General features: G+C 36.9%; 1 protein-coding gene across 3 annotated transcripts in view; it reads right to left on the minus strand.

Annotated features, from left to right (window-relative positions):
• Positions 1-1,278: 1,278 nt before the first annotated feature.
• The window catches only part of HERPUD2 (HERPUD family member 2), a 66,413-nt gene continuing 40,478 nt past the window's right edge, over positions 1,279-27,213 (minus strand). For all 3 annotated transcript variants that reach the window (XM_034963932.3, XM_055115833.2, XM_055115832.2), the window contains 4 exons: positions 6,989-7,111; positions 3,749-4,072; positions 2,926-3,043; positions 1,279-2,464 (listed from right to left, as the gene is read on the minus strand). In XM_034963932.3, the coding sequence (XP_034819823.1) occupies positions 2,303-2,464; positions 2,926-3,043; positions 3,749-4,072; positions 6,989-7,111 (727 nt within the window). In that variant the 3' untranslated portion in view covers positions 1,279-2,302. The remainder of the gene's footprint in view (positions 2,465-2,925; positions 3,044-3,748; positions 4,073-6,988; positions 7,112-27,213) is intronic.

Consider the following 27,213-nt stretch of genomic DNA (forward strand, 5'->3'; position numbering starts at 1 on the left):
TCTCACTCCAATGTTATATATTCACCTACATTTTCTTAGTATTCCCACGATTTGATTGTTCATATTCAATCATGATGTCTTGACATTTATAAATAGAAATCTAACTTTACTTTTCAAACGCTTAACTAAGCAGTCATCCCTGATGTCACTTTTATCATTGTAAGTAAACAAATCAGAAAATAATTTATTGATGTTTTCTTAATCTTCTACTGTTATGTTATCTAATCATATATAAATATATATATATAAATTATATATAAATATATAAATTATATATATAAATTATATAAATATATAATTTATATATATAAATTATATGTAAATATATAAATTATATATAAATATATAAATTATATGTAAATATATAAATATATAAATTATATCAAAATATATATAAATTATATATAAATAAATATATAAATTATATATATAAATATATAAATTATATATAAATATATAAATTATATATAAATATATATAAATTATATAATATATATTTATATATTTATATTTATATATATAATTGTATAATATATATTTATATATAAATATATAATTGTATAATATATATTTATATTTATATATAATTATATAATATATTTTTATATTTATATTTACATATAAATATATATTATATAATATATATTTTATATATTCATATATTTATATTTATATGTAAACATATAAATATATATGAATATATAATTATATATTATATATAATTATATATAAATAGATAATATATAATTATATAATATATAATATATAATTATATATAAATATATACAAATTATATATTTATATATAATTATATATAATTATATAAAAATATATAAATTTTTATATAATCATATATATAATCATATATAATCATATATATATTCATATATATATAATCATATATATATTCATATATATATAATCATATATATATTCATATATATATAATCATATATATATATTTTTCCCCTGGGCCACTACCACACTCATAATTTTATAATGTATTTCATGTGATATAAAGTTCTCCCACACATATTTGTTTTATTTAGCTATCCCATAAGAAACTTACTGCCTTCTCATGATACATTAAATTGGCTTTCACAGGGATTTTTAAATAAACTAATGAGGTTTCAATCTAACTAGGAGATATCCATCTGGAATGGAAAGAGGTGTAAATGACCTTTAAGACTTCAGCAACCCTTCCAAACAACTACTAAAATTTACATAAATGTTTGCAAGTAATGGGTGAAGAGTTTGAACAAATATCCCATAAAACTGTTTACCATAATTGACTTTTTATTTAAAAAATTACACGGAGCAATTTCCAGCTTATCTTTTTTTTATAAAAGTACTGCCTATATCAAACATTTTATATCACGTTAATTCCATTGAAGAGCTGCCTTTTTCTGTTAAGGTACTGATTCCAATTGATGGGATACATGCCCTTAATACAGAAAGTTTCCATTATTTATTCAAATATCAAAATTAAGATTATTGAGAAGTTTATTGCTTTATGGCTGGGCAAGATGCTACTAGCACATTTTAGGTAAATAATATTCTTTATTAAAAACTATGAGGTCATTCTGTTTAAAACTTTCAAGATAATTCACAGAAAACAGATATATTTATTCAAATTAAACATTAAAGGGCCAGGCTACTAGCTATAGACATTTATATGTGAAGCAGCTCTTTTTTTTTTTCTGAGACCGAGTCTCACTCTGTCGCCCAGGGTGGAGTGCAGTGGCCCAATCTCGGCTCACTGCAACCTCCGCCTCCTGGGTTCAGGCAATTCTCCTGCCTGAGCCTCCCGAGTAGCTGGGATTACAGGCGCGTGACACCACACCCGGCTAATTTTTTTGTATTTTTAGTAAGATGGGGTTTCGTCATGTTTGCCAGGCTGGTCTCGAACTCCTGACCTCAAGTAACCCACCCGCCTCGGCCTCCCAAAGTGCTGGGATTACAGACGTGAGCCATGGCGCCCGGCCAATGAAGCAGCTCTTTAAAGAAATAAGACATGAAAATAGGTCTGTCCTGGTATACTACACATAATTGAAATGAGTAACACCTGGAAGACCAATATTGTTACGCTATGTTCTGTTAGGATCTTAAAAAAAAAAAAAAACTCAGATATTTAGTAGTCCATTCGTGCTTAAAATATTCATATGCATGAGAAGCCTAAAGAAAAAAAACACCTCTGTACATGATGATCAAAAGAAAGTTATAAATTTTTTTGAAATTGCACTGTTATTTAAACCACTTTCCTGAAGTCACACCCTCCTTGTAGCTGGCACAGTTTTTCAGGTCAATTAGCAACCTGGGGAGGCCCCTCTGGTATTAGTGAAGTAAAGAAGGTGGTGATGAAAGACCAAGCTGAAGCCATTAATCCAGGCCTTTGAATTGCACTGGCATCTTCACCTCCATCTTCTCCACTCTCATCTTCAAGCCCATCATCCATAAGACGCTCCTTTCAAGCAAAACAAGAAAGATACTCCTGAGTGATGTGAACGAGCATTAGCTCATAATAGAAGACAGTTAAATTCTTTGTAGAACAAAGGACTATGAAGTGGTATGTATGTGGTCATTAGAAATCTTTAAGGCCAAAATTGATAAATTCCTCACTGTTCCGTAAAGGGGACAACTGCCAATGCAATACAATAAATTCTTACCATGTGTATAATTTTATTTCTAGGCTATTTTCAAGAAAAAAAAAAGTTACTTCTTCCCATTTAGTTATAATATATGACTGATTCAGTATAATATTCTAAGTTCTCCCAAATGAAACCACCACAATTTATATGTTAGCTTTCTTTCATGTGCCATTTCACAAATACTTATGGAACATCCAACATTCTTTCATCATGTTGGTCCCATACCGTGCTGGGAAAATCTCAGTATCTTAAGTATACAAAAGCTTCAATCACATACCATTTCTTCAAGTTCCAAGTTGTTTGCATTTTGCCCATCATTGTTAACTTCGGCATTATTGTTGGGAGCCTGCTGATGACCTCCTTCTTGCCTAAAAGGAAACCATCCAGCTTGGTGTCTGTTCAGTAAAATAAAGAGAAAATAAAATAAGTCACAGTTGTTTTTATTTGTAACACTATAAAATGTTATTAGTGTCCTATAAGAGAAAAATGATTAGAACTATAATAAATAAAAAGACCAAATCTCCCACTTCAGGACAGGGAACTACCCTTTTCAAAGCAATGACAGCAAAAGAAAACCAACCCAAATCTCTAAGTCTATCATGGACTTCACTGGCTCTATGTTAGTTATTAAAACATATCAGGAATCATAAATCTTTTCTGGTACTTTTCAAAATGAAATACAACTTAGATATTTGTTTGCCCCTTGGAGAGAAGGGAGCAGGGGAAAAATAGTCTACTTATGAAAAAAATCTGGCTTATACCTATAGAACTTACTATTGGTAATTCTAATGAAAGAGGACGACCTTATGCAGGAGTGCATCATACACTTGTTAAGTTCGAAATAATGGATAGAGTATGTCTCACTGAATGAACAACTTTTATAAAATACAGTAAACAAAAAGTCTGCTTCTAAATAATTCTGATAAACATTCTCACTCAACAAAACCTGCCCTTGCTTTTGGCATCAAAAACATGCCAGATATCTAAAGCCCAGCATTCATATTCCTTCACTCAACATTCACAACAGACTACCCTACACCAGATTCTGTGCTGAACAGTTGCAGAAATTAAACCACAAAAAGTTAATGAACATCACTCACAAATAAACCAGTAGCATGGCTCCCATTACCATGATAAACCGACTAAAAGAAGAATAGAAGTATACAATGCTAAGGAGAATCGCAGCTCGTGAGAACGTGTACATCCAGTCTAGCCAGTCTCGATTGAAGTCTTCTTCATTTAGTACTGGACCTCCCTGTGCATTCATTTGAACATTCTCATTCATGGGTCGATTTTCTTGGGCCACTAGGTTTGGAGCTGGTGGGGGTTCTTCTCCAGGAACATGTGCCAAATTTAGAGGCTGTGAAGTAGTAGGCTGGGTTGGGTTGACATTTGATGTGGCCTGAGCTGAAACTGCAGCTTGACTGAAATAGTCACCAAAATAAATATTAAAAAGAAAAAAAAAACTTTACCATACCATATTTTTTAAAACTTCTTGGGGAGCTATATGTATTTTTCATAAACCTAATATGGAATATCCCAACTCCTGCACCACACTTCTTAGGTAAGCACAAATTCCAATGGAAAAGTGGAGCCAAGGTTGATGGTAGATGTCGCACAGGAAAGGATGTTCTCTCAGCCTGCTATTGTAAGATGACAGGGGAAGGCAAAAGACGTGAGAGCAGCCATGTTAACCACTCCTCTCTCTTTCAATCAATTACCTTAACAGCTAATGAGATGTCCAAACCTTTTCATGAATGCCCCCTTTTGTTATTCTACATGGGATGAATACTCCCAAGCTCACCACCTACCTCTCCCTCAGACCCACGTTTTGAAAGGCTTGTCTAAAAATATATACTATTATTATACTGTGTGTCTACTGTCAGTGATAAATGATTTGTATTAGTATCCTAAAATCCTAAATACATCTCAGATAACAACCCTTCCACCCCAATACTGATTTGGAAGAACTCCAACTGGGGACCACTGATCCTTGTCAAGTTAGAAAGAATTGTGATTCTGAGGTTTGCTTATATAATTTGATGGCTTAAAATTTCCCAGTAAAGAATAAATTTCCTAGTAAAGTGATAATATATCTTGGATTTGCTTTAAATTATCCAACAGAAGGAAGAAAGTTGTAAAATAAGACTGACATGAATTGATAAATGTCAAAGCTGGGTGATAGGTACACATGGATTCCTTTTACTACTCTACCTTGTTATGTTTTTAAATTTTTCTACAATAAGAAGTTAATAATCAAGAGAGCACGAGAAAGTTAAATAAGTGGTTCCCAGGCTACAAAATCCTATTTAAGCCAGTATGCTAATACCTTGTACCTGTATAGGGCTTTTTAGTTTAGAAAACACTTCCTACTTCATGAATATTCTGATACACAGGTGAGTTACATTATTTTAAAGGGGAGAAACTGAGGCTCTGAAGTTAAATGATGCACATAAGAGTATATGATTTAGCAGCAAGCATAATAAGCCCCCCTTATCTTACACAGTTCTTGTGAGGTTCACAAATGAGACAAGGTGGGGTACAGCATCCAGCAGAGTACTGAGCACAAAGCAGTCACTCAAATGATAACCATTACCATGGCAACATGTAAGGTATGAACATCCTGTCTGGAGCCAAGGGCTTATGAAAGAGAGCCTTAGGATACGAGGTTCATAAAGCAGCTTAGCTTTATGGGGAAAGGTCTGGAGGAAGGACAAGGATGTAGACTTCACAGTGGGCAAGAGAATCAGTGGATATCTGGGTGGCTGCAGGAATGACTGACTTAATTATGTGTTAAGAAATGTAACCTGGCAAACCGGGCATGGTGGCTCATGCCTGTAATCCCGGCACTTTGGGTGGTCAAGGCAGGCAGATGGATCCCTTGAGGCCAGGAGTTCAAGATCAGCCTGGCCAATGTGGCAAAACCCCTGTGTGTACTAAAAATACAAAAATTACCCAGATGTGGTGGCACATATCTGTAATCTCAGCTACTGCGAGGCTGAGGCACAAGAATCGCTTGAACCCGGGAGGCGGAGGTTGCAGTGAACCAAGATTATGCCACTGCACTCTAGCCTAGGTAACAGAGTGAGACTCTGTCTCAAAAAAAAGAAAGAAAGAAAGATAGATAGATAGATAGATAGATAGATAGATAGACAGATAGATAGATAGATAGATAGATAGATAGATAGATAGATAAAAGAAATGTAACCCAGCAGCAGTATAAGGAAATACAGTAAAAAAGACTAAAAGGAGAAAGAGCTATTGAAGTCAAGTGGACTTAGAATGAGAAAAGATCTGGGTGAAACATTGGAGGCAGCATATGGGGAAGGACAAAAGCTCTATTAACTCTTCAAAAAATACTGCTTTCAGGAATAACAGAAGCCAGAATCAAAGCTGTTTATGGTTAAGAGCTTGAGTAATAAGAAGAGAGCTAGTAGGACTGACGAAGAAGTGAGAAAGGAGAAGGCACTTAAAGAACAGAGGAATTGAATTTTAGATGTACTGAATTTGAGGTAAAGGCTCATTCCCCTACGGAAATCTTCCAACAATAAAGCAGAGACACAGGATGAAGCACAGAAGATGAAGAACCAGGATTCATCCACAGAGAGCTAACAACTAAGACCACGCAAAAAAGAAATCCAAGAGAACTACCCCAACAACTAAATCCCGTCCTCTCTACCGACTATGAGTGCTGAGAAGCACGTAGTAACAAATACGTGATGAACTGAGAAAGAAATGTTAATAAAATGAGCTATTAAAGGACATAGAAAGAGTGACCAGAAAGATAAAAAAGGTATGGAAGACAAAAGAATCACAGAAACAAGGAGAGGAGAATGGTAAAGAGAAGCTAATCAATGTTAAATGAATGCAGAATGAGTTGAGGAGAATGAAGGCTGAGAAACTGTCCTCAATGCTAGGACTGTTCCATGGTGACCAGAATCAAAACGGACTAAATACTGAGAGTCAAGTAAGCATATTAGCTGCACTTGAGCCCTACATAAGCTATGGCCTCCCTGACATGATTCTGTTCCTTTATTCATTTGACTAACTCTTCATGTATATTTGCTGCCTTCCAGTGAAACATTCCTAAGTTTTCTCCTCTTAAATTTATAAAATGTTATATTAAAAATCTGAATACTGCTAAATGTAATTAGGGAAGACAGGGAGGAGCCAAGGGCAGGGTTAGTTCATGTGAACTGGAGGTGAACCCTTTTTCCTTTAGTCAAAACAACATTAAATACATAAACAAATGAAATGCCAAATCAACTTACTTAGGATAAAAAGAAAATAAAGCAAATAACACACTGAGTAACTTAAAAAATGAACTCAGATTAACTTACTACTGCATATAATACTGATGAGCATACATCTGTTGCCACCACAGCATCTGCAGTGGGCTAAACGCGGGATACACTGGGAATCCAGGTGGAGCAGCTTGCCCAGGAAATTGGTTGTCTACATTTCTGCAAGAAATAAATAATGAGCTCTTTTAATGCTCTAGCAGCTAAAAGTATTATTCTAAATTTTCATTTCTGAACCCCAAGTCAACCATTGACAGAATATATTTAAATCTCACTGAAAAGAAAAATACGTATTTTCAACAATTCTTCAAATAAGACAATATGTCTTACATAAGTTGACCCAGGGCCCAACTATATAGAATAACTAACATTTCAGTCCAGTTTTAAAGGGAAAACAAAGAGAAACACCACAAAATGTACATCCAATCTAAACATTTATTATCTTCCCATTTCATTACATGAAGCCAAAAATACCTTCATTTTAAGTACATTTTCCTTAAGAAACAAAGCCCTAAAATAAATTTCATGACAAAATATTTTGGGGAATGGTGAAATAGACAAATGATATTTTATATTAGTAATAAACTATTATTAAAATATAGCAGCTATGAGCTGTAAAATAAAAAAGAACATTACAAAAACCTGTAAAATATTCTGTAAAGGGACAAGATTAGTAGAACATGTTCACATATACATTCTTAAAGTAGGTTAAAATTTTATTTCTTTTTTTTTTTTTTTTTGAGACGGAATCTCGCTCTTTCTCCCAGGCTGGAGTGCAGTGGCGTGATCTCGGCTCACTGAAACCTCTGCCTCCTGGATTCAAGCAATTCTCCTGCCTCAGTCTCCCAAGTAGCTGGGACTACAGGCACGTGCCACCACACCTGGCTAATTTTTTTTTTTGTATTTTTAGTAGAGACAGGGTTTCACTGTGTTGGCCAGGCTGGTCTCGAACTCCTGACCTCAGGTGATCCGCCTGCCTTGGACTCCCAGAGTGGCAGGATTACAGACATGAGCCACTGCGCCTGGCCAAATTCTATTAATTCAGTAAAACTTGTGGAAGGTCACATTTAACTTCTCCATACTTCAGTTTCCTCACTTCTAAAATGGATCTAATAATAGAATCTTCCTCACAGGATTCTTACCCTGTATTCATGAAATGTTAGCTAGTTTTATTTTTACTCTCCCCGATTCCAACACCGAACATGATGCCAAAGTGTATAATGTGAGATTTGTAGAAAATCACATATATCAAGACAACTACAGAGATAAACAGGTAAGAAAATGCACAATTCTTTGTGAATTTGCTAACTCTTCTTCACATTACTTGATTTTTATCTTTAGCTGATACTAGTTTGGTCTATCCAGAGTGAGACAAGAATAAATTCATTAGCTATAATTTTATATTCTAAAGACTGTTTACACATACAATTGGTAATAAGTGATTATAGAAACCTAACTTAGAAGAGCCTGGGGAGCTAAGCCTTATCAACAGGCTATACTTAAAGAAACCTGGTGCTAGGTAAGGCATCACCTTCCCCACATATTACCTGAACTTTCCTTATTCTTGATGGAGCAGTGGCAGCCACATAGGGTCCCATCCTCAAAAGACCCTTCAATCTCCTAATATTTTATATATATTTCCTTCATATAGGGTCCTATATAAGGGGGAAAAAACTTCAGCTCTCTTGGACACAGGACAACAGACGACACAGCACCTCCCCACCTCAAAAAAAGCAAACCTCAACCCAGTTATTCCTTTAAAAAGATGTCAGTTAGTGAGCAACTCTGGAGAGAAAGCCATACCACTGAGGCAGAGAAGTATTTTAAAAACATTTGTTTTGTACAACTCAGCATTTACACCAGGGAGCTGATGCATCTCTGAGCAAATCTATAAAACTACCTAAATCAAGTATTACAGCAATATGCTGTATCTAGATGTATATTTTAAATTTTATTAGTATTTCCCATTAGGAAAAAACCCATCCCCTTGAAAGTAAATCTCCACCAATCTCTATCATTAATAAGAATGTCAAACAAGTCTGTTACTTCAACTGTAAAATGGGAAGGCTGGAGTTTGTCACTGTTTTTAAAGCTCAAGGGAGAAAAGCCACTAACCATTACTTTTTTAAAAAGTTATAGCTTCCCATGTCACCCTCCTGCATGCTGCCCAAAACATATGGAGAATATAAGGTGATTGTTGAAAATATGTTGCCAAAATAAATAAATAACCTCCCCAAGTATTCTTCCCTTTTCCCCTAATAAGTTAGAAAACTACTGGACGATATAATTGCCAAATACAACCCAGGTCCAAGAGGACATACTATAATTTTCAGTTGTGTTCATTACCCTCAGACAAGATGGTATGCATTTGGTATTCTCCAGAAACAAGGAATAAAGGATCTGATGCTAAATTATAAAGTTATTAATAAAATATATAGGAATAGATACAATGAAACACATTACTTAAGAATTTAATATATTTTAGAGGATGCATCATTAAACAACAAGTTAAAGAGAACTGTTATTTAATGCTAGGAAAAAAGATGATCAAATCTGTGGGGGAAAGGAGTTTAAAAGCTTCATCTCATTCTGTATATTCAATTAACAGAGCTGAAATAAAGTATTAAGAGTGAAACCACACATGGCCTAGAAGAAACTAGAATTATTTACCAACCCTTTGGAGGAAGGACTTTCCTAACTTAAGTAACAGAAGAAAGAAGAAAAAAAATCAACATATTTGACAACAAAATTTAAAGAGAAATGGCTAGGAAATGTTGCAATAAATTGTAGTTAATATGTTTTCTATATAAAGAACTGATAGAAACAGAATAATCATTAGGATATCAACTATTAATTAAAGCAAAGATAGCTTTTTTAAGTTTGTTTGCCAAGGTAGAAAAGATTAAATAAAAATATCCATTATTGGCAAGAGGTACAGGTAAAACCTAACTCTTTGATTGCTAGTGGCAGTATAAATTGGAATAAGCCGTTAAAACACAATTACAAAATTAAAGACCTTTAAAAATGTTTTGCTCTATGGAAAAAAAATTCTAGCTCATGGATAAGAAGAATCAATATCATTAAAATGGCCATATTATCCAAAGCAATTTGTAGATTCAATGCAATCCCTATGAAACTACCAATGACATTTTTCACAGAACTAGAAAAAACTATTTTAAAATCCTTATGGAACCAAAAAAGAGCCTGAATAGCCAAGGCAATCCCAGGCAAAAGGAAGAAAGATGGAGGCATCATGTTACCTGACTTCAAACTACTGCAGGTCTACAGTAACCAAACCAGCACAGTACTGGTACAAAAATAGACACACAGACCAATGGAACAAAATAGCCCGGAAATAAGGCTGCACACCTACAACTGTCTGATCTTTGATAAAGCTAACAAAAAACAAGCAATGGGAAAACTATTCAATAAATGGTGCTAGGATAATTGGCTAGTCATATGCAGAGGATTGAAACTGGACCCACCTTCCTTACATCACAGACAAAAATCAACTCAAGATGGTTTAAAGACTTACATGTAAAACTCAAAACTATAAAAATCCTGTAAGACAACCTAGGCAATACCATTCTGGACACAGGAATGGGCAAAGATTTCATGACAAAGATGCCAAAGCAATTGCAACAAAAGCAAAAATTGACACATGGGATCTAATTAAACTTAAGAGCTTCTGCACAGCAAAAGAAACTATCACCAGAGTAAACAAATACCCTACAGAATGGAAGAAAATATTTGCAAACTATACATCAGACAAAGGTCTAATATCTAGCATCTATAAAGAACTTAAACAATTTTAAAAGAAAAGAAAAACATTTAAAAAGTGGGCAAAGGACATGAACACACACTTTTCAAAAGAAGATATACATGTGGCCAACAAGCAAATGAAAAAAAGCTCAACATCACTGATCACTACAGAAATGCAAATCAAAACCATAATGAGATACCATATCACATCAGTCAGAATAGCTACTATTAAAAAGTTAAAAAATAACAGATGCTGGCAAGGTTGCAAAGAAAAGTGAACACTTCTACACTGTTGGTGGGAGTGTAAATTAGTTCAACCATTGTGGAAAGCAGAGTGGTGATTCCTCAAAGAGCTAAAAACAGAACTACCATTTGACCCAGCAATTCCATTACTGGGTATATACCCAAAGAAATATAAATCATTCTATCATAAAGACATACGCATGTGAATGTTCATACAGCACTATTCACAATAGCAAAGACACAGAATCAACCTCAATGCTCATCAATGACAGATTGGATAAAGAAAAAGTACATATACACCATGGAACACTAAACAGTCATAAAAGAAAATGAGATCATGTCTTTTGCGGGAACATGGATGGAGCTGGAGGTCATTATCCTTAGGAAACTAACGCACGAACAGAAAACCAAATACCGCATGTTCTCACTTATTAGTGGGAGCTAAATGATAAGAACATATGGACACAAAGAGGAGAATAACAGACACTTCAGCGTACTTGAGAGTGGAGGGTGGGAGGAGGGAGAGTATCAGAAAAAATAACTACTGGGTACTAGGCTTAGTACCTGGGTGACCAAATAATCTGTAAAACAAACCTCCATGACACGAGTTTACCTATGTAACAAATCTGACCGTGTACCCGTGAACCCAAAAGTTTTTCAAAAAGCTTTGCTCTTATGCCCAACTGCCCAAGTAATTCTGCTTTTGAAAATTAGCTTATAGAAATACGAAATATGGAAAAAAACTTCACATCTCTGCCCTTTAATAAAACCTTTATACATACTCCCACTTCCAGCCTGCTGTCCTCTAATAATAGAGAGAAACTGGAGACAGGGACAATAGTTCATTAATTTTTTTAAAAATAGAGGATGTTATCATAGCACTTATCGCCACGTTGAAACTGCCTTTTTAACCGCACACCTATGTAGACATTTACTCTCTGACCTATCTACTTTGGCCCATTCCTACTGTAAGACATAAATCTATCCTAAATACAGCAAAGCCAAAATATAACAAAAACATGAAGGGATGTTTCCACAAAACTATTCATCAAACACTATTTATAATAGCAAAGATTGCAAATAACTCAAATATTTGTCAATATGAGGTTGGATGTCACAGTTTACGCACTGAATGAATTAGTATGCAGCTATAAAAAGGAATGAAGATCTCTCTCTACTCCTATGGAGTGACTTCTTAGATATTTACGTGAAATTTTGTTGAAAAACAATGTTAAGAAGAATATGCATAATAACATTTGTATAAGAATGAGGATATATTTATATGTGTGTATACATATATGTGTTTACACACACACACACATACACACTTTCATGAATTTTCCACAAAGAAACCAATGGAAAAAATAATAATAAAAATAAAATAATAAATTATTATGGAAAGGAAGAGAACAAGATGAGTGAAGAAAATGAAAATAAGCCTCTCTGAATGTATCTTGTTTTGACACTGGAACACTAATAATGTTTTATGTAATTAAAAAAAACTAAACTAAAAAGAAAAAATAGAAAGCTGTTAAAAAAAAAACTAAAGAAGTTTCAAGTTTAATAGTATAACCACACAGAGAATTATTCTACTGACTTCAAAACAATATTTTAACTATCCCTAGTAGGGTAACTACTAAATACAAAAAGAACAATGAAAGTTTTAAACCACATTCAGTGATCTTACAAAAGTGGAAACAGTACTGCTATTTTAAAACTATTTGAAAAACATAAGCATATATACATACAAATAAAGCAAATAAGTAATTATGCTAATTCATTAGGGACTAGGATGTTTTAGCATAGAAGATATATAAATACACATACCAAAGATGATCTGTGAAAACTCTTTAACTTTTAACCTAAATTTGAAATATCAGTATGAACTCATGATTCTTTTTTCCTTTTTTCTAAAACATACATAGCACTACCCACCCATGGGATAATTCCTTTAAAAAAAAAAAAGATGAACCTTAATTGAATTTAATCAGGCCCTAGATCTAACTACCAGTTTACAGGCAATATAGGATAAAGAAAAATGCTAAATGACACCATGAGAACTTAGTCAGCTATATTTAGACCACTGTGGGAAATAACACAGAACAACTACAGAAAGAGTATGAAGAAAGAAAAGAAAGGAAAAGGGAATTAGATTAGAAAAGCTTTAAGAAACATCAACCTTCCAGGGGCAGTGGCTCATGCCTGTAATCCCAGAACTCTGGGAGCCTGAGGCAGGTGGATCGCTTGAGCTCAGGAGTTGGAGACCAGCCTGGCCAACATGGTGAAACCCCATCTCTACTAAAAATACAAAAATTAGCCAGTGTGGAGACGTGTGCCTATAGTCCCAGCTACTCAGGAGGCTGACACAGGAGAATCACTTGAACCCAGGAGGCAGAGGTTCCAGTGAGCCAAGATCGCACCACTGCACTCTAGCCTGGGGGAAACAGTGAGGCTCTGTCTCAACAACAAAAAAAAGGAAACATCAACCAAATGCACTATGTAAGTCTCTTCAAATACTGATTCAATCAAAATAACTATAAAAAGACATCTGAGACACTCAGGGAAAACTGAACACAAAGTGAATACTAGATGATATTGAAGATTTTTAAATTTTGTTGAGATTTCTAATGGTATTGTGATTAAGATTTTTTAAAGCCCACAGCTACCATATCTGTTACAAATACACACTGTTTACAGATAAAATTATAAGGTCTAGGTTTTGTTTTAAACTCCAGCCCAAGGATAAAAAAGGAAACAGAAGGGGAACTAGATGAACAATGGTAGTTTGCTGATTGTTGAAGTTAGGTATTAGCTACACTGGGGTTCATTACAATATCTTCTGTACTTTGTGAATGTTTAAAAAGTACAATAAAGTCTTTAAAAATAAAAAAGCAGTATATAAAAATACTGACTGTTTAACCTAAATATCCATCAGCAGGGACTGGTTCATTAAATTATAGTAATCTGTATAATAGAATGCTGTGCAATTAATAAAGAATGAGACAGCTGGGCTTCCCTATAGTCATAGCTACTCGGGAGGCTGAGGCAGGAGGACTGCTTGAGCCCAGGAGTTCAGGGAAGTCTGGGCGATATAGTGAGATCCCATCTCTAACAAAATAAAAATAAAAACTAAAAAATATATATTATATAAACAAAGAATGGGACAGCTCTTGTGTATTAATGTGGTGCAGCTGTTAATATATTTAGTGAAAAAACAAGATATAGGCTAGTGTGTACAGTAAGCCCTCACTTCCATTGTCAATAGGTTCTTGGAAACTGTGACTTTAAACAAAACGATGTATAACAGGTCCTGGAATAATGTCATTTTTTTATAACATTAATGAAAAAAAGTTGGTTTTGTTAATATTGTTTCACTTAAAGTTGCAGTTTCCAAGACCCTATAGTGATTTTAAGTGAGGACTTACTGCATAGAAAGTATGCCATTATGTGTTAAAATAAACACACATGTACACATGCACGCACATACACACATACTTGTGTAAGCACATTTTATCTCTAGAATAATACAGGGGAAACAGCTAATAATGGTTGCCTCTAAGGAGGGCAAGTGGTGTAAGACATAGAAATGAAACTCTTACATACTTTTGTTTCATTTTGTTTTGTTTTGAACACGGTACCACTCACATGTATTACCTCTTAGAAAATAATTTTAAAAATAAATTGCCTGTTTAATCTACTGTCTCTCTGACCAGTCTCTGTGTTCCTAAGAATAGGGAATGGGCTTTATCCATTATTACTGTATCTCTAGCATCTAGCACAATAAATATGTTTTGAACAACTTCATATGAGCATTAAGAAAATATTGAAAATAAAATACTGATTATAAGCAACTATTTAATCTAGTAATTTGTAAATTCCACTTAATTATTCAACATTAAATGAAAACATGTAAGGTTACCAACACAGTAAAAATTTCAACTATATTAAATAAAAACATTTACAAAGTAAAGGATAATGAGCTGGGCACAGTGGTTCAAGCCTATAATCCTAGCTACTTGGGAGGCTGAGATGGTAGGACTGCTTGAAGCCCGGAGTTTGAGACCAGCCTAAGCAACATAACGAGACCCTATCTCTAAAAAAAAAATTTCAATTAGCTGGGCATGGTGGCACATGTCTGAAGTCCCAGCTACTCAGGAAGCTGAGGTGGGAGGATCAGTTGAAACCAGAAGTTCAAAGCTGCAGTGAGCTATGATGGCACCACCACACTCCAGCCTCATCGACAGAGTGAGACCCCATCTATTTAAAAAAAGAAAAAGAAAGAAAGCATACTGGAAGAAAATACAAAATGTTAAATTAATTGTCTTCTTTTTTTGGCAAAAAGCAAAATAAAATAGCAGAAACATGAGGAAAATGTAACTATTTGGAATGTGTAATATGCCTGTCCCCATAGAAAATGTCATATTCTTTATGCAAGGAAAACTGAGTAAGATAATAACCTGGTTTCTCCCTCTGCCCCTAGGAAAGTCACAATGAGGAAACAGCTGAAATAAACAAGCTGGAGGAAATCACAGCTGGTGGCAGAAGTTCCGACAGCTTGTTTTTTTCTTTCCAGATAGGCTATACTAGTTAGCACTGTAGGATAATAACAGAAAAAAGGGAGCAAGGCAAATTCACTGAAACACATAAAATTACTGGAGTACCTTAGAAATTATGAAAAAAAAAACAAGAAGGAGAAAGACTGTCATTCACAATTATATACTTGAAAGCTATACCAAAATACAATCATCGTAGGTTTTAAAAAGTTAAAATTACAGAAGAGAAGAGATTAAAGGAACTGGAAACTTCAGGAGCAAACTTTCACAGGAAACTTGTTAAATTAGCCTTGCTTCCCCCACCACTCCATACAAGCGACCAAGCAGCAACCTCATGGAATCCCCACTGTGTTCCCAGAAGCCTCCTTTTCAAGACTCTGCGATTGCTTTATTCTCCCTATTAACCCCCTTCAAGACAGCTCAAATGTTATCACCTCTGAAGCCCTTCCCACTCCTCCAAGCAGAGATAGTCCCGCCCTCCTCCAGGCTCCCTCAGCATTTTTTTCGAGGCCATGACAGCCCATCAGCAGATGGTAATTCATTTGCCTATCTGACCTACTTTCAGTGAGAAAGTACAGAATTCATTTTCCTCTCCTGAGTGCCTAGTACACAGCAGATTCTAAAGTAAACATTTACTGAATGAAGTCACAGGGTCTTCATGCAAATAGATTTGCTCACACAGTCACCAATACTTAAAATCTGACGGGTAGATCTGACCAGAAAAAAGTTTTGAACTGTGGTTGGAGGTGGGACACCGCCATTACGAACAAAGTCAAAATATGAATGATAACCTAGGAAAGAACAGTGAAACAAATGATAGACAAAATAGTCACTTCGGCAATGCTGTTAAGAATATAGGCCTCCAAGTTAAAAATGGATTTGAATTCTAGTTCTGCTATTGTGAACTTAGGCAAACTGCATAACCTTTAAGTCTCATTCTCCTTATCCATAAGTGGCAGATAACAGTGCTGAGACCAGAGTTTTTATAAAATGTAGTGAAGTAAGGCACATATAGGTGCTTAATACAATGCCTAACTTCTGCTAATGCTCAATAAGTATTAGTTATTAATATCCTTTTGGATAAAGTGTGGTAAATGAATTTTTAAAGATACCACCACACCAACAAATAAGCAACTCACAAAACATAAAGAATGCCTCTTTATCATGTCTCAGATTAAAACAAGGACATTCCAACTTATCACTTTAGCAAGTACATATCTGTACAAGTAAAGAGACTCAGGATCTTCAACATTACCGAGAAAGTAAACTGGTACAACTTTACTGCAATTTTGCAAGTCTTTAAGGGCCTCAAAAATCTTAAGAACACTTTGATTCAGGAATTCCCTTTGTCACAATTTATCCTAAAATAATAACTGCTAATATATAAGCACACATATTTAAGAATGCTGATTATGGTAATATTTCACGGGAATAAAACTGACCAAATATTTATGGTAAAAGATCGCCCCAATTCTTCAGTCTTCTATAACAGGATTATACATGCATACTATGTGCCCCTCAGTGGCAAAGCTGGTTTACGCTGGCTTACCTGGCTCATAACAGTAGACTGCTGAGCCATGATGGGAGTATTTACACCAGAGAAATCAGCAAATGCTACAAATCTAGGGCTTTATTTCCCTCACCCCCACCAAAGCCAGCTGTTAAGCATTTACCAGCACAGCACCTGATGTAATTTTGCAATACTTCCCCCCTCAATGCTGCTGACCTGTTGAGAGTGGCCATGTGATTGCTTTGGCCAATGTAGTATTAGTAAATGTGACAGATAGAAGACTTCAAATGTGCTCAGTCATTAGCTTGCCCTCTTGTCTTCCTGTCATTTGCCATGAGAAGAATGTGTGCCACGAAATTACTGATCTAAAGAGAATGAGAAACTTGAAACGGACCTGAACTCAATCTACAATCCAAGGAAGAGCTGCACCAGTGACTAAAAGATCTGTGAACAAGAAAAATAAAATGTATTGTAAGCCACTGAGATTTTGAGGTTAGCATGCAGCAAAACTAACTAATACGCTCTCCATCAATATATGTGTGAACAAATTAGTAAACCTACATAAAGAAAAATCATACAGACTTTAAATGTTGTGGATTTATGGCCGGGAGCAGTGGCTCACACCTGTAATCCCAGCACTTTGGGAGGCCCAGGCAGGCGGATCACAAGGTCAGGAGATCAAGACCATCCTGACTAACATGGTGAAACCCCGTCTCTACTAAAAATACAAAAAATTAGCCAGGCGTGGTGGCGGGCGCCTGTAGTCCCAGCTACTTGGGAGGCTAAGGCAGAAGAATGGCGTGAACCTGGGAGGCGGAGCTTGCAGTGAGCTGAGATTGCGCCACTGCACTCCAGCCTGGGCGACAGAGCGAGACTCCATCTCTGAAAAAAAAAAAAAAAAAGTTGTGGATTTATATTTGACCTGGAAATATGTCCAAGCTGTATTATGTTTTTTTTTTTAAGTTTACAAAACAAACAGTATGATGTTTCTATTTTAAAAGCACACACAGAAGTGTTTAGAAGGATAGTTACTAAAACGTTAGTAATCGTTGTCAACAAAAAGTGTCAAATGGTGTAAAATATTTGAAGAGATTTATTCTGAGCCAAATACGAGTGACCGATGGTCTGTGACACAGCCCTCAGGAGATCCTGAGAACATGTGCCCAAGGTGGTCAGGGGATACCCTAGTTTTATACATTTTAGGGAGACATGAGACATCAAAAAGATGTGAAACATATATTGGTTTGGTCCAGAAAGGCAGGATAACTCAAAGCAGGGGCTTCCAGGTTATAGGCAGATTTTTAAAAAATATTATTGGCAATTGGGTGAAAGAATTATTATTAATAGAAAGGAATGTCTGAGTTATGATAAGGGGTTGTAGAGACCAAAGTTTTATCATATAGATAAAGCTCCAGGTAGCAGCCTTCAGAGAGAATAGATTGTAAATATTTCTTATCAGACTTAAGTTCTGTGTTGATGTTAAATGCTGGTTGGCTTTTCCTGAATTCCAAAAGGGAAGAGGATATAATGAGGGATGTCCCACCCTCCCTTCCCATCATGGCCTGAACCAGTTTTTCAGGTTCACTCTGGAGTTTCCGGGCTAAGAGGAGAGGTCCACTCAGATGGTTGGGGGACTTGAGAATTTTATTTTTGGTTTATATGGTTATTTCTGAGTGCTGGGCTACAAGAAATTTTTACTTTTACAAAATCAGACAATAGGGATTCTAAGAGAGGCTTCATGATGGCTAACTAGAGGCATCTGATACTCACCTCCTCCACAAAAAAAGAACAAAAATACTAAGTAGATGATCACACTTCCAGTAGATCACCTAAGGGAGAATGCTGGAATTCAACAGAGAAGTGACAGGAAACACCTACAGCAAAGAAGGAGAGGGAAGCAAGACAGCCTGCTGCACTGGATGGGCTGGGAGCCTGGAAAGGCTCCCCAGTGCAGGGAAAGGTTAAGTGGGGACCCCCAGCAGTCTACATTCCCACTGCAGACTCCTGTAATCCTAGCCACAAGAGAGACCCTTAATGCACACGGGCCCCGAGACTAACAGGAGACCACGTGAAGGCACTGCTCAAGAGGAGTTCACAATGGGTCCCACACACCTCCTAATTCCTAAGTAGCTACAGCAAGGCACCATTTTCAGAGTCCAACCCCCAGCGGGCTGCATCCTGCCCTGGGGCCCAAGAACTCCGGTACCTCACATCCCTGGAGCTTCACTGAGATCCCCTGTGCATGAGGGATAACTGATGTATCTTGGGCCACAGTGCAAGACATTGTCAGCAACCCCACACCTGTGAACGGTGCTACTGAGCATTTACAAGCACCCTGAGGATAGGCTACCAGCTTGCAGCTGCCATCTGAGACCAAAGTGTACCCCGCCACCAATTTACGACTGTTGTCATTGAAAGCAACCCAGCCCCCCCAGTAACAGGCTGCAGTGCATCTCCCGAGCACTGTACTGGAAGTCTGGGGATCACGCCATCCTCGCCTACCAGAACCAGCAGCTGCACAAACCACCAGGGAGCCTGAGATCAAGCCAGCCTGGCCCAGTTCCACCCACCTCCAGTGGCTGAGCATGCCATCCAGGGGCCTGTGGATTGCACCATCCACAACTGTTGGCACCTGAGTACTCCTCCCAGAGGCCTGAGGACCCAATCTGCCACTACTACCACAGCAGACACCCATGTGCATGCACTACCTGTGGGCTTGGCAACTGGCCCACCCAACCCATTGCAGTCATCACCAACACCACCACAGACTGCTTGGGAGCCAGAGGTTTGTCCCACCAATATTACTGCCATAATCCATGGCATATCCACTGCCTAGGGGCCTGATGACATGCCAAACTGCCCAGCCCACCACTGTCACTGATGGCATCCAAACAAGCTGACTGGAGGCCCCCCAAGAATTGGCCCACCTGGACCATCTCACACTGGTGCCAGCGTATGCCACACTGGGGCCTAAGGACAGGCATACTCAGCCTACCACTGCCATCGCTGGGACTTAAAGATTGGCCCACCTGACACCCCTGTCCCCAGCAAAACTTCACCACAGCCTCCACTAAAAACCACACCCTAAGACACTGAGAAAATCAAACACTACTGACACTGTTCCTGACAAAATTCATACAGAGACTACACTATGGTATACATACAGAATCAAAGCCAAAGTGGCCTACCCGAACACCACCATAGACCCATCTTTAGGAAAAAGTGCCCCCCCTACAAAAGCAAATGCAAAAAACTGAAGAAGGACTGTTATACCACATGCACAGATATCAACATAAGGATAGAAGAAACATGAAAAAGCAAGGAAATATGACACTTCCAAAAGGACGTAATTCTCCAGCAATGGATTCCAGTGAAAAAAAAAAATTGTGAAATCCAGAAAACTAATTCAAAATAATGATATTAAAGAAGCAAGAGAATTCAGATAAATAATATTAAAAAAATCTGAAAAACAATTCAGGATACAAATGAGAAATTTACCAAAGACACAGATATCATTAAAAAGTACCTAAGGAGAGTGAAAATCACCTGGTGACCACTGAACAGGCCTAGAGATAAAAACTTCTTATCTGAGCAATTTAGAAGGCAGCAAAGACTACCTGGTGACCATCAAACAGGTCATCCAGAGGCAAAACTCCTTATCTGGGGAATTTAGAGGTAATCAAACCTCCCTAGTATCTAAAGTCAGCATATGATTCCAGGCCTCTTTCAATTTTTATAAGTAACTAAAATTTCTATACATTTCTGGAATGCCATACTGAAACTAATTTTACAACCCTAAGCTACTGTCTTAAAGCCTATAAATGCTCCTAAGGAAAATCCACCACGGTGCACTCAGTCCTCTCACTGAGGCACCCCGCTGCACCGTTTTGCAGCGTTCTTCCTTTCTAATAAAGTTTCCTTTTTCAAACCTGTACTGTTGTCAGTAAACTCTTTTTACCAACCCGCAAGTTGACCACTTCCTGGTGCCAGGGCTCTGACACCTCGCCCAACAATCCTCAAATAGATACAATTCAAAAAGGTCTTCTCCACAACACATTATAGTCAAACTGTCAAAGGCAAAGAGAGAATTCTAAAAACAGCAAGAGAAAAGCATCCAGTCACTTAATGCTTAGAACCCCCAGCAGACTATCAGCAGATTTCTCAGCAGAAACCTTACAGGCCAGGAGAGAATAGTCAGATATATTTGAAGTGAAGAAAGAAAGAGAAAAAGAAAAGAAAAAAGGAAAGAAAGGCAGGAAGGAAAGAAAGGAAGGAGAGGGTGGGAGAAAGGGAGGAAGGGAGGGAAGAGAGGGAGGGAGGGGAAGGGAAGGGAGAGAAGGGAGAGAAGGAAGGAAAGGAAGGAACGTTTCTGCCAAGGATACTATACCCAGCAAAGTTATCCTTCATAAATGAAGGAGAAATAAAGTCTTTCCCAGACAAGAAAAAGCTGAAGGAACCCATTACCACTAGGCCGGCCCTCCAAGAAATAATTAAGGGAGCCCTATACCCGGAAGGAAACACATCAAAATATAAAACCCACTGGTAGAGCAAATACACAAATAAAAAAGAGAAAGAATTTATATGTCACCACTACAGAAAACCACCAACCACAATGAAAAACAATATGAGAGAAAGAAAGGAAGAAATGCTATACAAAAACCAGAAATCAATTACTAAAATGACAGGAATAAGCCCTGTCATATCAATAATAATCCTGAATATAAATGAATTAAACTTATCACTTAAAAGATACAGAGGGGCTGAAAGAATTTTTTTAAATGATCCAACCACATGCTGCCTACAAGAAATTCATCTCAACTGTAAAGGCACAGACTGAAAGTAAGGGATGGAAAAAGATATTCCAAGTGAACAAAAATCAAAAGCAAACAAGAACATCTATCCTTATATCAGATAAAACAGACTTTAATTTAAAAACAGTAACAACAAAGAAGGTCATTATATAATGATAAAGGGATCAATTCAACAAAAAGATATAACAATTCTAAACATACATGAATCCAACACCAGACCACTCAGCTCTATCAAGAAAACATGATCAGACCTAAAGGGAGGGACAGAATCCAATACAATAAGTGCTAGGGACATCAACACCCAACTCTCAGCATTACACAGATCATCTAGAGAAACACTGGATTCAAACTGCACTTTAGACCAAATGGACATAACAGACATTTACAGAACATTTCATCCAACAGGTACAGAATACACATTCTTCTCATCAGCCCATGGACCATTCTCCAGAATAGACTGTATGTTAGGCCACAAAACAAGTCTCAAAAAATTTTTAAAAATCAAAATCATATCAAGTATCTTTCATGACCACAACGGAATAACACTAGAAATCAGTAACAAGAGAAATTTTGGAAACTGTACAAAATACATGGAAATTAAACAACATGCTCCTAAATGACCATTGGGCCAAGGAAGAAATTAAGGAGGAGATAAAAAATGTTTGTGGTGTGTAGTGGTATGTGCCTGTAATCCCAGCTACTCAGGAGGCTGCGGCAGAAGGACTGTTTCAGCCCAGGAGTTCTGCAGTGAGCTAGGATCACACACCACACTCCAGCCTGGTCAACAGAGTGAGACTGTCTCTAAAATAACAACAAAAAGTTCTCGAAACAAATGAAAGTCAAAAAACAATATACCAAAACCTATGGAATACGACAAAAGTGGTGCTAAGAGAGATGTTTATAGCAATAAATGCTCACATCAAAAAAGTAGGAAGATTTTAAATAAACAATCCAAAAATACACCCCCAAGAACTAGAAAAGCAAGAACCACCTAACCCAAAATTAGTAGAGGGAAAGAAATAATAAAGATCAGGATAGACTGAAAAAACAATACAAAAGATCAACAAAATAAAAACTTGGCTTTTTGAAAAGATAAAATCAATAAACCACTATCTAGGTAACAAAGAAAAAAAAAAGACCCATATAAATAAAGTCAGATATGAAAAAGGAAACCTTACAACTGATACCACAGAAATATAAAAGAGAAATCATCAAGATATTATGAACAACTACACACTAATACATCAGAAAACCAAGCTATTATGAACAACTACACACTAATACATTAGAAAACCTAGAGAAAATGGGTAAATTCCTAGATACACACAGCCTGCCAAGATTGAATCAGGAAGAAACAGAAAACCTGAACAGACCAATAATGAGTAATGAGATTGAATCAGTAATTAAAAAAAAAAAATCTCCCAACAAAGAAAAGTCCAGGATTGGATGGCTTCGCTGCCAAATGTGACCAGAACTTTTTTTTTTTTTTTTTTAAAGACAGAATCATGCTCTGTTGCCCAGGCTGGAGTGCAGTGGCGCAATCTTGGCTGACTGCAACCTCCACCTTCTGGGTCCAAGTGATTCTCATGCTTCAGCTACCTGAACAGCTGGGATTACAGGCATACACCACTACATCCAACTAATTTTTGTGGGTTTTATTTATTTATTTATTTGAGATAGAGTCTCACTCTGTTGCCCAGGCTGAAGTGCAGTGGCGCAATCTCAGCTCACTGCAACCTCCACCTCCTGGGTTCAAGCGATGCTCCTGCCTCAGCCTCCCAAGTAGCTGGGATTATAGGCATGCGCCACGACGCCCAGCTAATTTTTGCATTAGTAGAGACAGGGTTTCACAATGTTGCCCAGGCTGGTCTCAAAACTTCTGGCCTCAAGCAATCCACCCACCTCAGCCTCCCAATGTGCTGGGATTACACGCATGAGCCACTGTGCCCAGCCTTGACCAATCTTATAAAGAAGAATTAACACCAATTCTCTTCAAACTACTCTAAAACATTGAAGAGGAGGGAATTCTACAAGGCATTAACCTGATACTAAAACCAGAGAAGGACACAACAAAAACAACAAAAAACTACAGGTCAATGATGAACACAGACACAAAAATCCTCAACAAAATACAGCAAACCAAATCCAACAGCACATCAAAAAGAGAATACATCATCATCAAATGGGATTTATCCCAGGGATGCAAGAATGATTCAATAGATGCAAATCAATAAACATGATACATCACATCAACAGAATGAAGGACAAAAACCATATGATCATCTCAACATCCCTTCATAATAAAAGCTCTCAACAAACTAGGCATAGACGGAACATATCTCAACATAAAAAAGACCATATATAACAAACCCACAGCTAACATCATACTGAATAAGTAAATCTGAAAGCCTTTCCTCTAAGAGCTGGAAAAAGACAAGGATCCCCACTTTCACCAGTCTTTTTCAACACAGTACTGGGAGTCCCAGCCAGAGCCATCAAGCAAGAGAAAGTAAGAAAAGGCAGCCAAATTGGAAAAGAGGAAGTCAAACCATCCCTCTTTGTAGATAAAGACTCCACCAATAAACTCTTAGATTTGGAAAGTTACAGGATACAAAATCAAAATACAAAAATCAGTAACATTTCTACACACCAAAAACAAACTAGCTAAGAAAGAAATCGAGCCGAGTGTGGTGGCTCACGCCTGTAATCCCAGCACTTTGGGAGGCCGAGGTGGGCAGATCACCTGAGGTCAGGAGTTTGAGACCAGCCTGGCCATAATGGTGAAACTCTGCCTCTACTAAAAATACAAAAAATTAGCCGGGCATCATGGCAGACACCTGTAATCCCACTTACTTGGGAGGCTGAGGCAGGAGAATCTCTTGAACCAGAGAGACAGTGGTTGCAGTAAGCTGAGATTGTGCCACTGCACTCCAGACTGGGCAACAAGAGCGAAACTTCATTTCAAAAAAATAAAAATAAAAAAAGAAATAAATAAATGAAGAAGACAATCCCCCTTACAATAGCTACAAAAAAATACAATAAAATACTTAGGAATAAATTTAACCAAGTAGGTTAAAGACCTCTATAAGGAAAACTATAAAACACTAATGAAAGAAATTGAAGAGGATATAAACAACTGGAAAGACACCCTATGCTCATGAATCAGAAGAGCTCATATCATTAAAATTACCATATTACCCAAAGCAATCTATAAATTCAATGAAAATACCAATGTCATTTTTTACAGAATTAGAAAAAAAATCCTAAAATTCATATAGAACAAAAAAAGAGCCTGAACAGTGAAAGTAATCCTGAACAAAAGAACAAAGCTGGAGGCATCACACTATTTGACTTGAAAATATATTACAAGGCTATAGTAACCAAAATAGCATGGTATTGGTATAAAAATAGACACAGAAGACCAATGGAACATAACAGAGAAGACAGAAATAAATCCAGGTAGTTACAACTAACTGATTTTCCTTTTTTCTTTTTTCTAAATGTTTCTCAAAAAGCCAACTGATTTTCAACAAAGGTGTCAAGAACATACACTGGGGAAAGAACACCCTCCCTTCGATAAATGGTGCTGGAAAAACTGGCTAGCCATATGCAGAAGAATAAAACTGAACCCCTTTCTCTCACCATATAAAAAAATCAACTCAAGACAGATTAAAGACTTAAACTTTGAAGACCTGAAATATAAAACTACTAAAAGAAAACAGGGGAAACACTTCAGGATATAGGTCTCATCAAAAATTTTATGGCTAAGACATCTAGAACACAGACAACAAAAACAAAAATAGACAAATGAGACTATATTAAACTAAAAAGCATAGCAAATGAAGCAATCAACAGAGTGAAGAGGCAACTGCTGAATGGGAGAAAATACCTGCAAACTATTCAGCTGACAAGGAACTAATATGTAGAATATACAAAGAACTCATATAACTCTTCTTACAGTTAATAAAACAAATAATCCCATTAAAAAGTAAGCAAAGGACATGAATAGCTATTTCTCAAGGAAGACATACAATGGCAAACAGGTATATGAAAAAAATGCTCAACATGACTCAGTAGGGAAATGCAAATCAAAACCACAATGAAATTTAATTTTACCCCTGTTAGAATGGCTATTATTAAAAAGACAAAAAAACAATAGATACTGGCTAGGATGGGGAGAAAAGGGACCTCTTATACACTGTTGGTGGGAATGTAAATTAGTACAGCCACTATGGAAAACAATATGGAGATTTCTCAAAAAACTAAACACAGTTTGGGTGTGGTAGCTCATACGTGTAATTCCAGTACTTTAGGAGGCCGAGGTGGGAAAATCGCTTGAGCCCAGGAGTATGATCATGCTGCTGCACTCCAGCCTGGGCAACAGAGCAAGACCTTCTCTCAAAAAAAAAAAAAAAAAAAAAAAAAAAAAAAAAAAAAAAAAATGGCCGGGCGCGGTGGCTCACGCCTGTAATCCCAGCACTTTGGGAGGCCGAGGAGGGCGGATCACAAGGTCAGGAGATCGAGACCATCCTGGCTAACACTGTGAAACCCCGTCTCTACTAAAAAATACAAAAAAAAAAAAAAAAAAATTAGCCAGGTGCTGTGGCGGGCGCCTGTAGTCCCTGCTACTAGGGAGGCTGAGGCAGGAGGAGAATGGCAGGAACCTGGGAGGTGGAGCTTGCAGTGAGCCGAGATCACGCCACTGCACTCCAGCCTGGGAGACACAGCGAGACTCTGTCTCAAAAAAAAAAAGAAAAAAACCACTACACGTAAAACTACCCTATGATCCAGCAATCCCACTACTAGCTGGCTATTTATCCAAAGGAAAAGTATGTCAAAGATACCTGCATTCCCATGTTTACTGCAGCACTGTTCAGAATAGCAAAGATGGAAGCAATCTAAGTGTTCATTAATGGGCAAATAAGAAAATGTGCTATATATAGACAATAGAACACTATTTCGCCATAAAAGAGGATGAAATCCTGTCATTTGCAGCAACACAAATGGCACTGGAGGTCATTATGTTATGTGAAATAAGCCAGGCCAGAAAAAACATATATTTCATATTCTCACTCATATATGGAACCTAAGTAAGTTCCTCTCATGGAGGTAGAGAGTAGATTGATAGACACAAGGGGCTAGGAAGGGTGCTGGGAGTGGTGGGGGTGAGGTGATGAAGGGAAGATGAAAAGTTGGTTAATGGGTATAAATACAGCAGAGTAGGCTGACTACAGTTAGCAACAATGCTGTAAATTTCAAAACAGCTGCAAGGGCAGACTTGAAATCTTACCAACACACAGAAATGATAAATACTCTAGGTGATGGATACCGTAAATACCCTGACTTGATCATTACACATTCTATGCATGTGTAATGATCATCACA

The sequence above is a fragment of the Pan paniscus genome, chromosome 6, assembly GCF_029289425.2.
Source record: "Pan paniscus chromosome 6, NHGRI_mPanPan1-v2.0_pri, whole genome shotgun sequence".
Taxonomy (NCBI): Eukaryota; Metazoa; Chordata; class Mammalia; order Primates; family Hominidae; genus Pan; species Pan paniscus.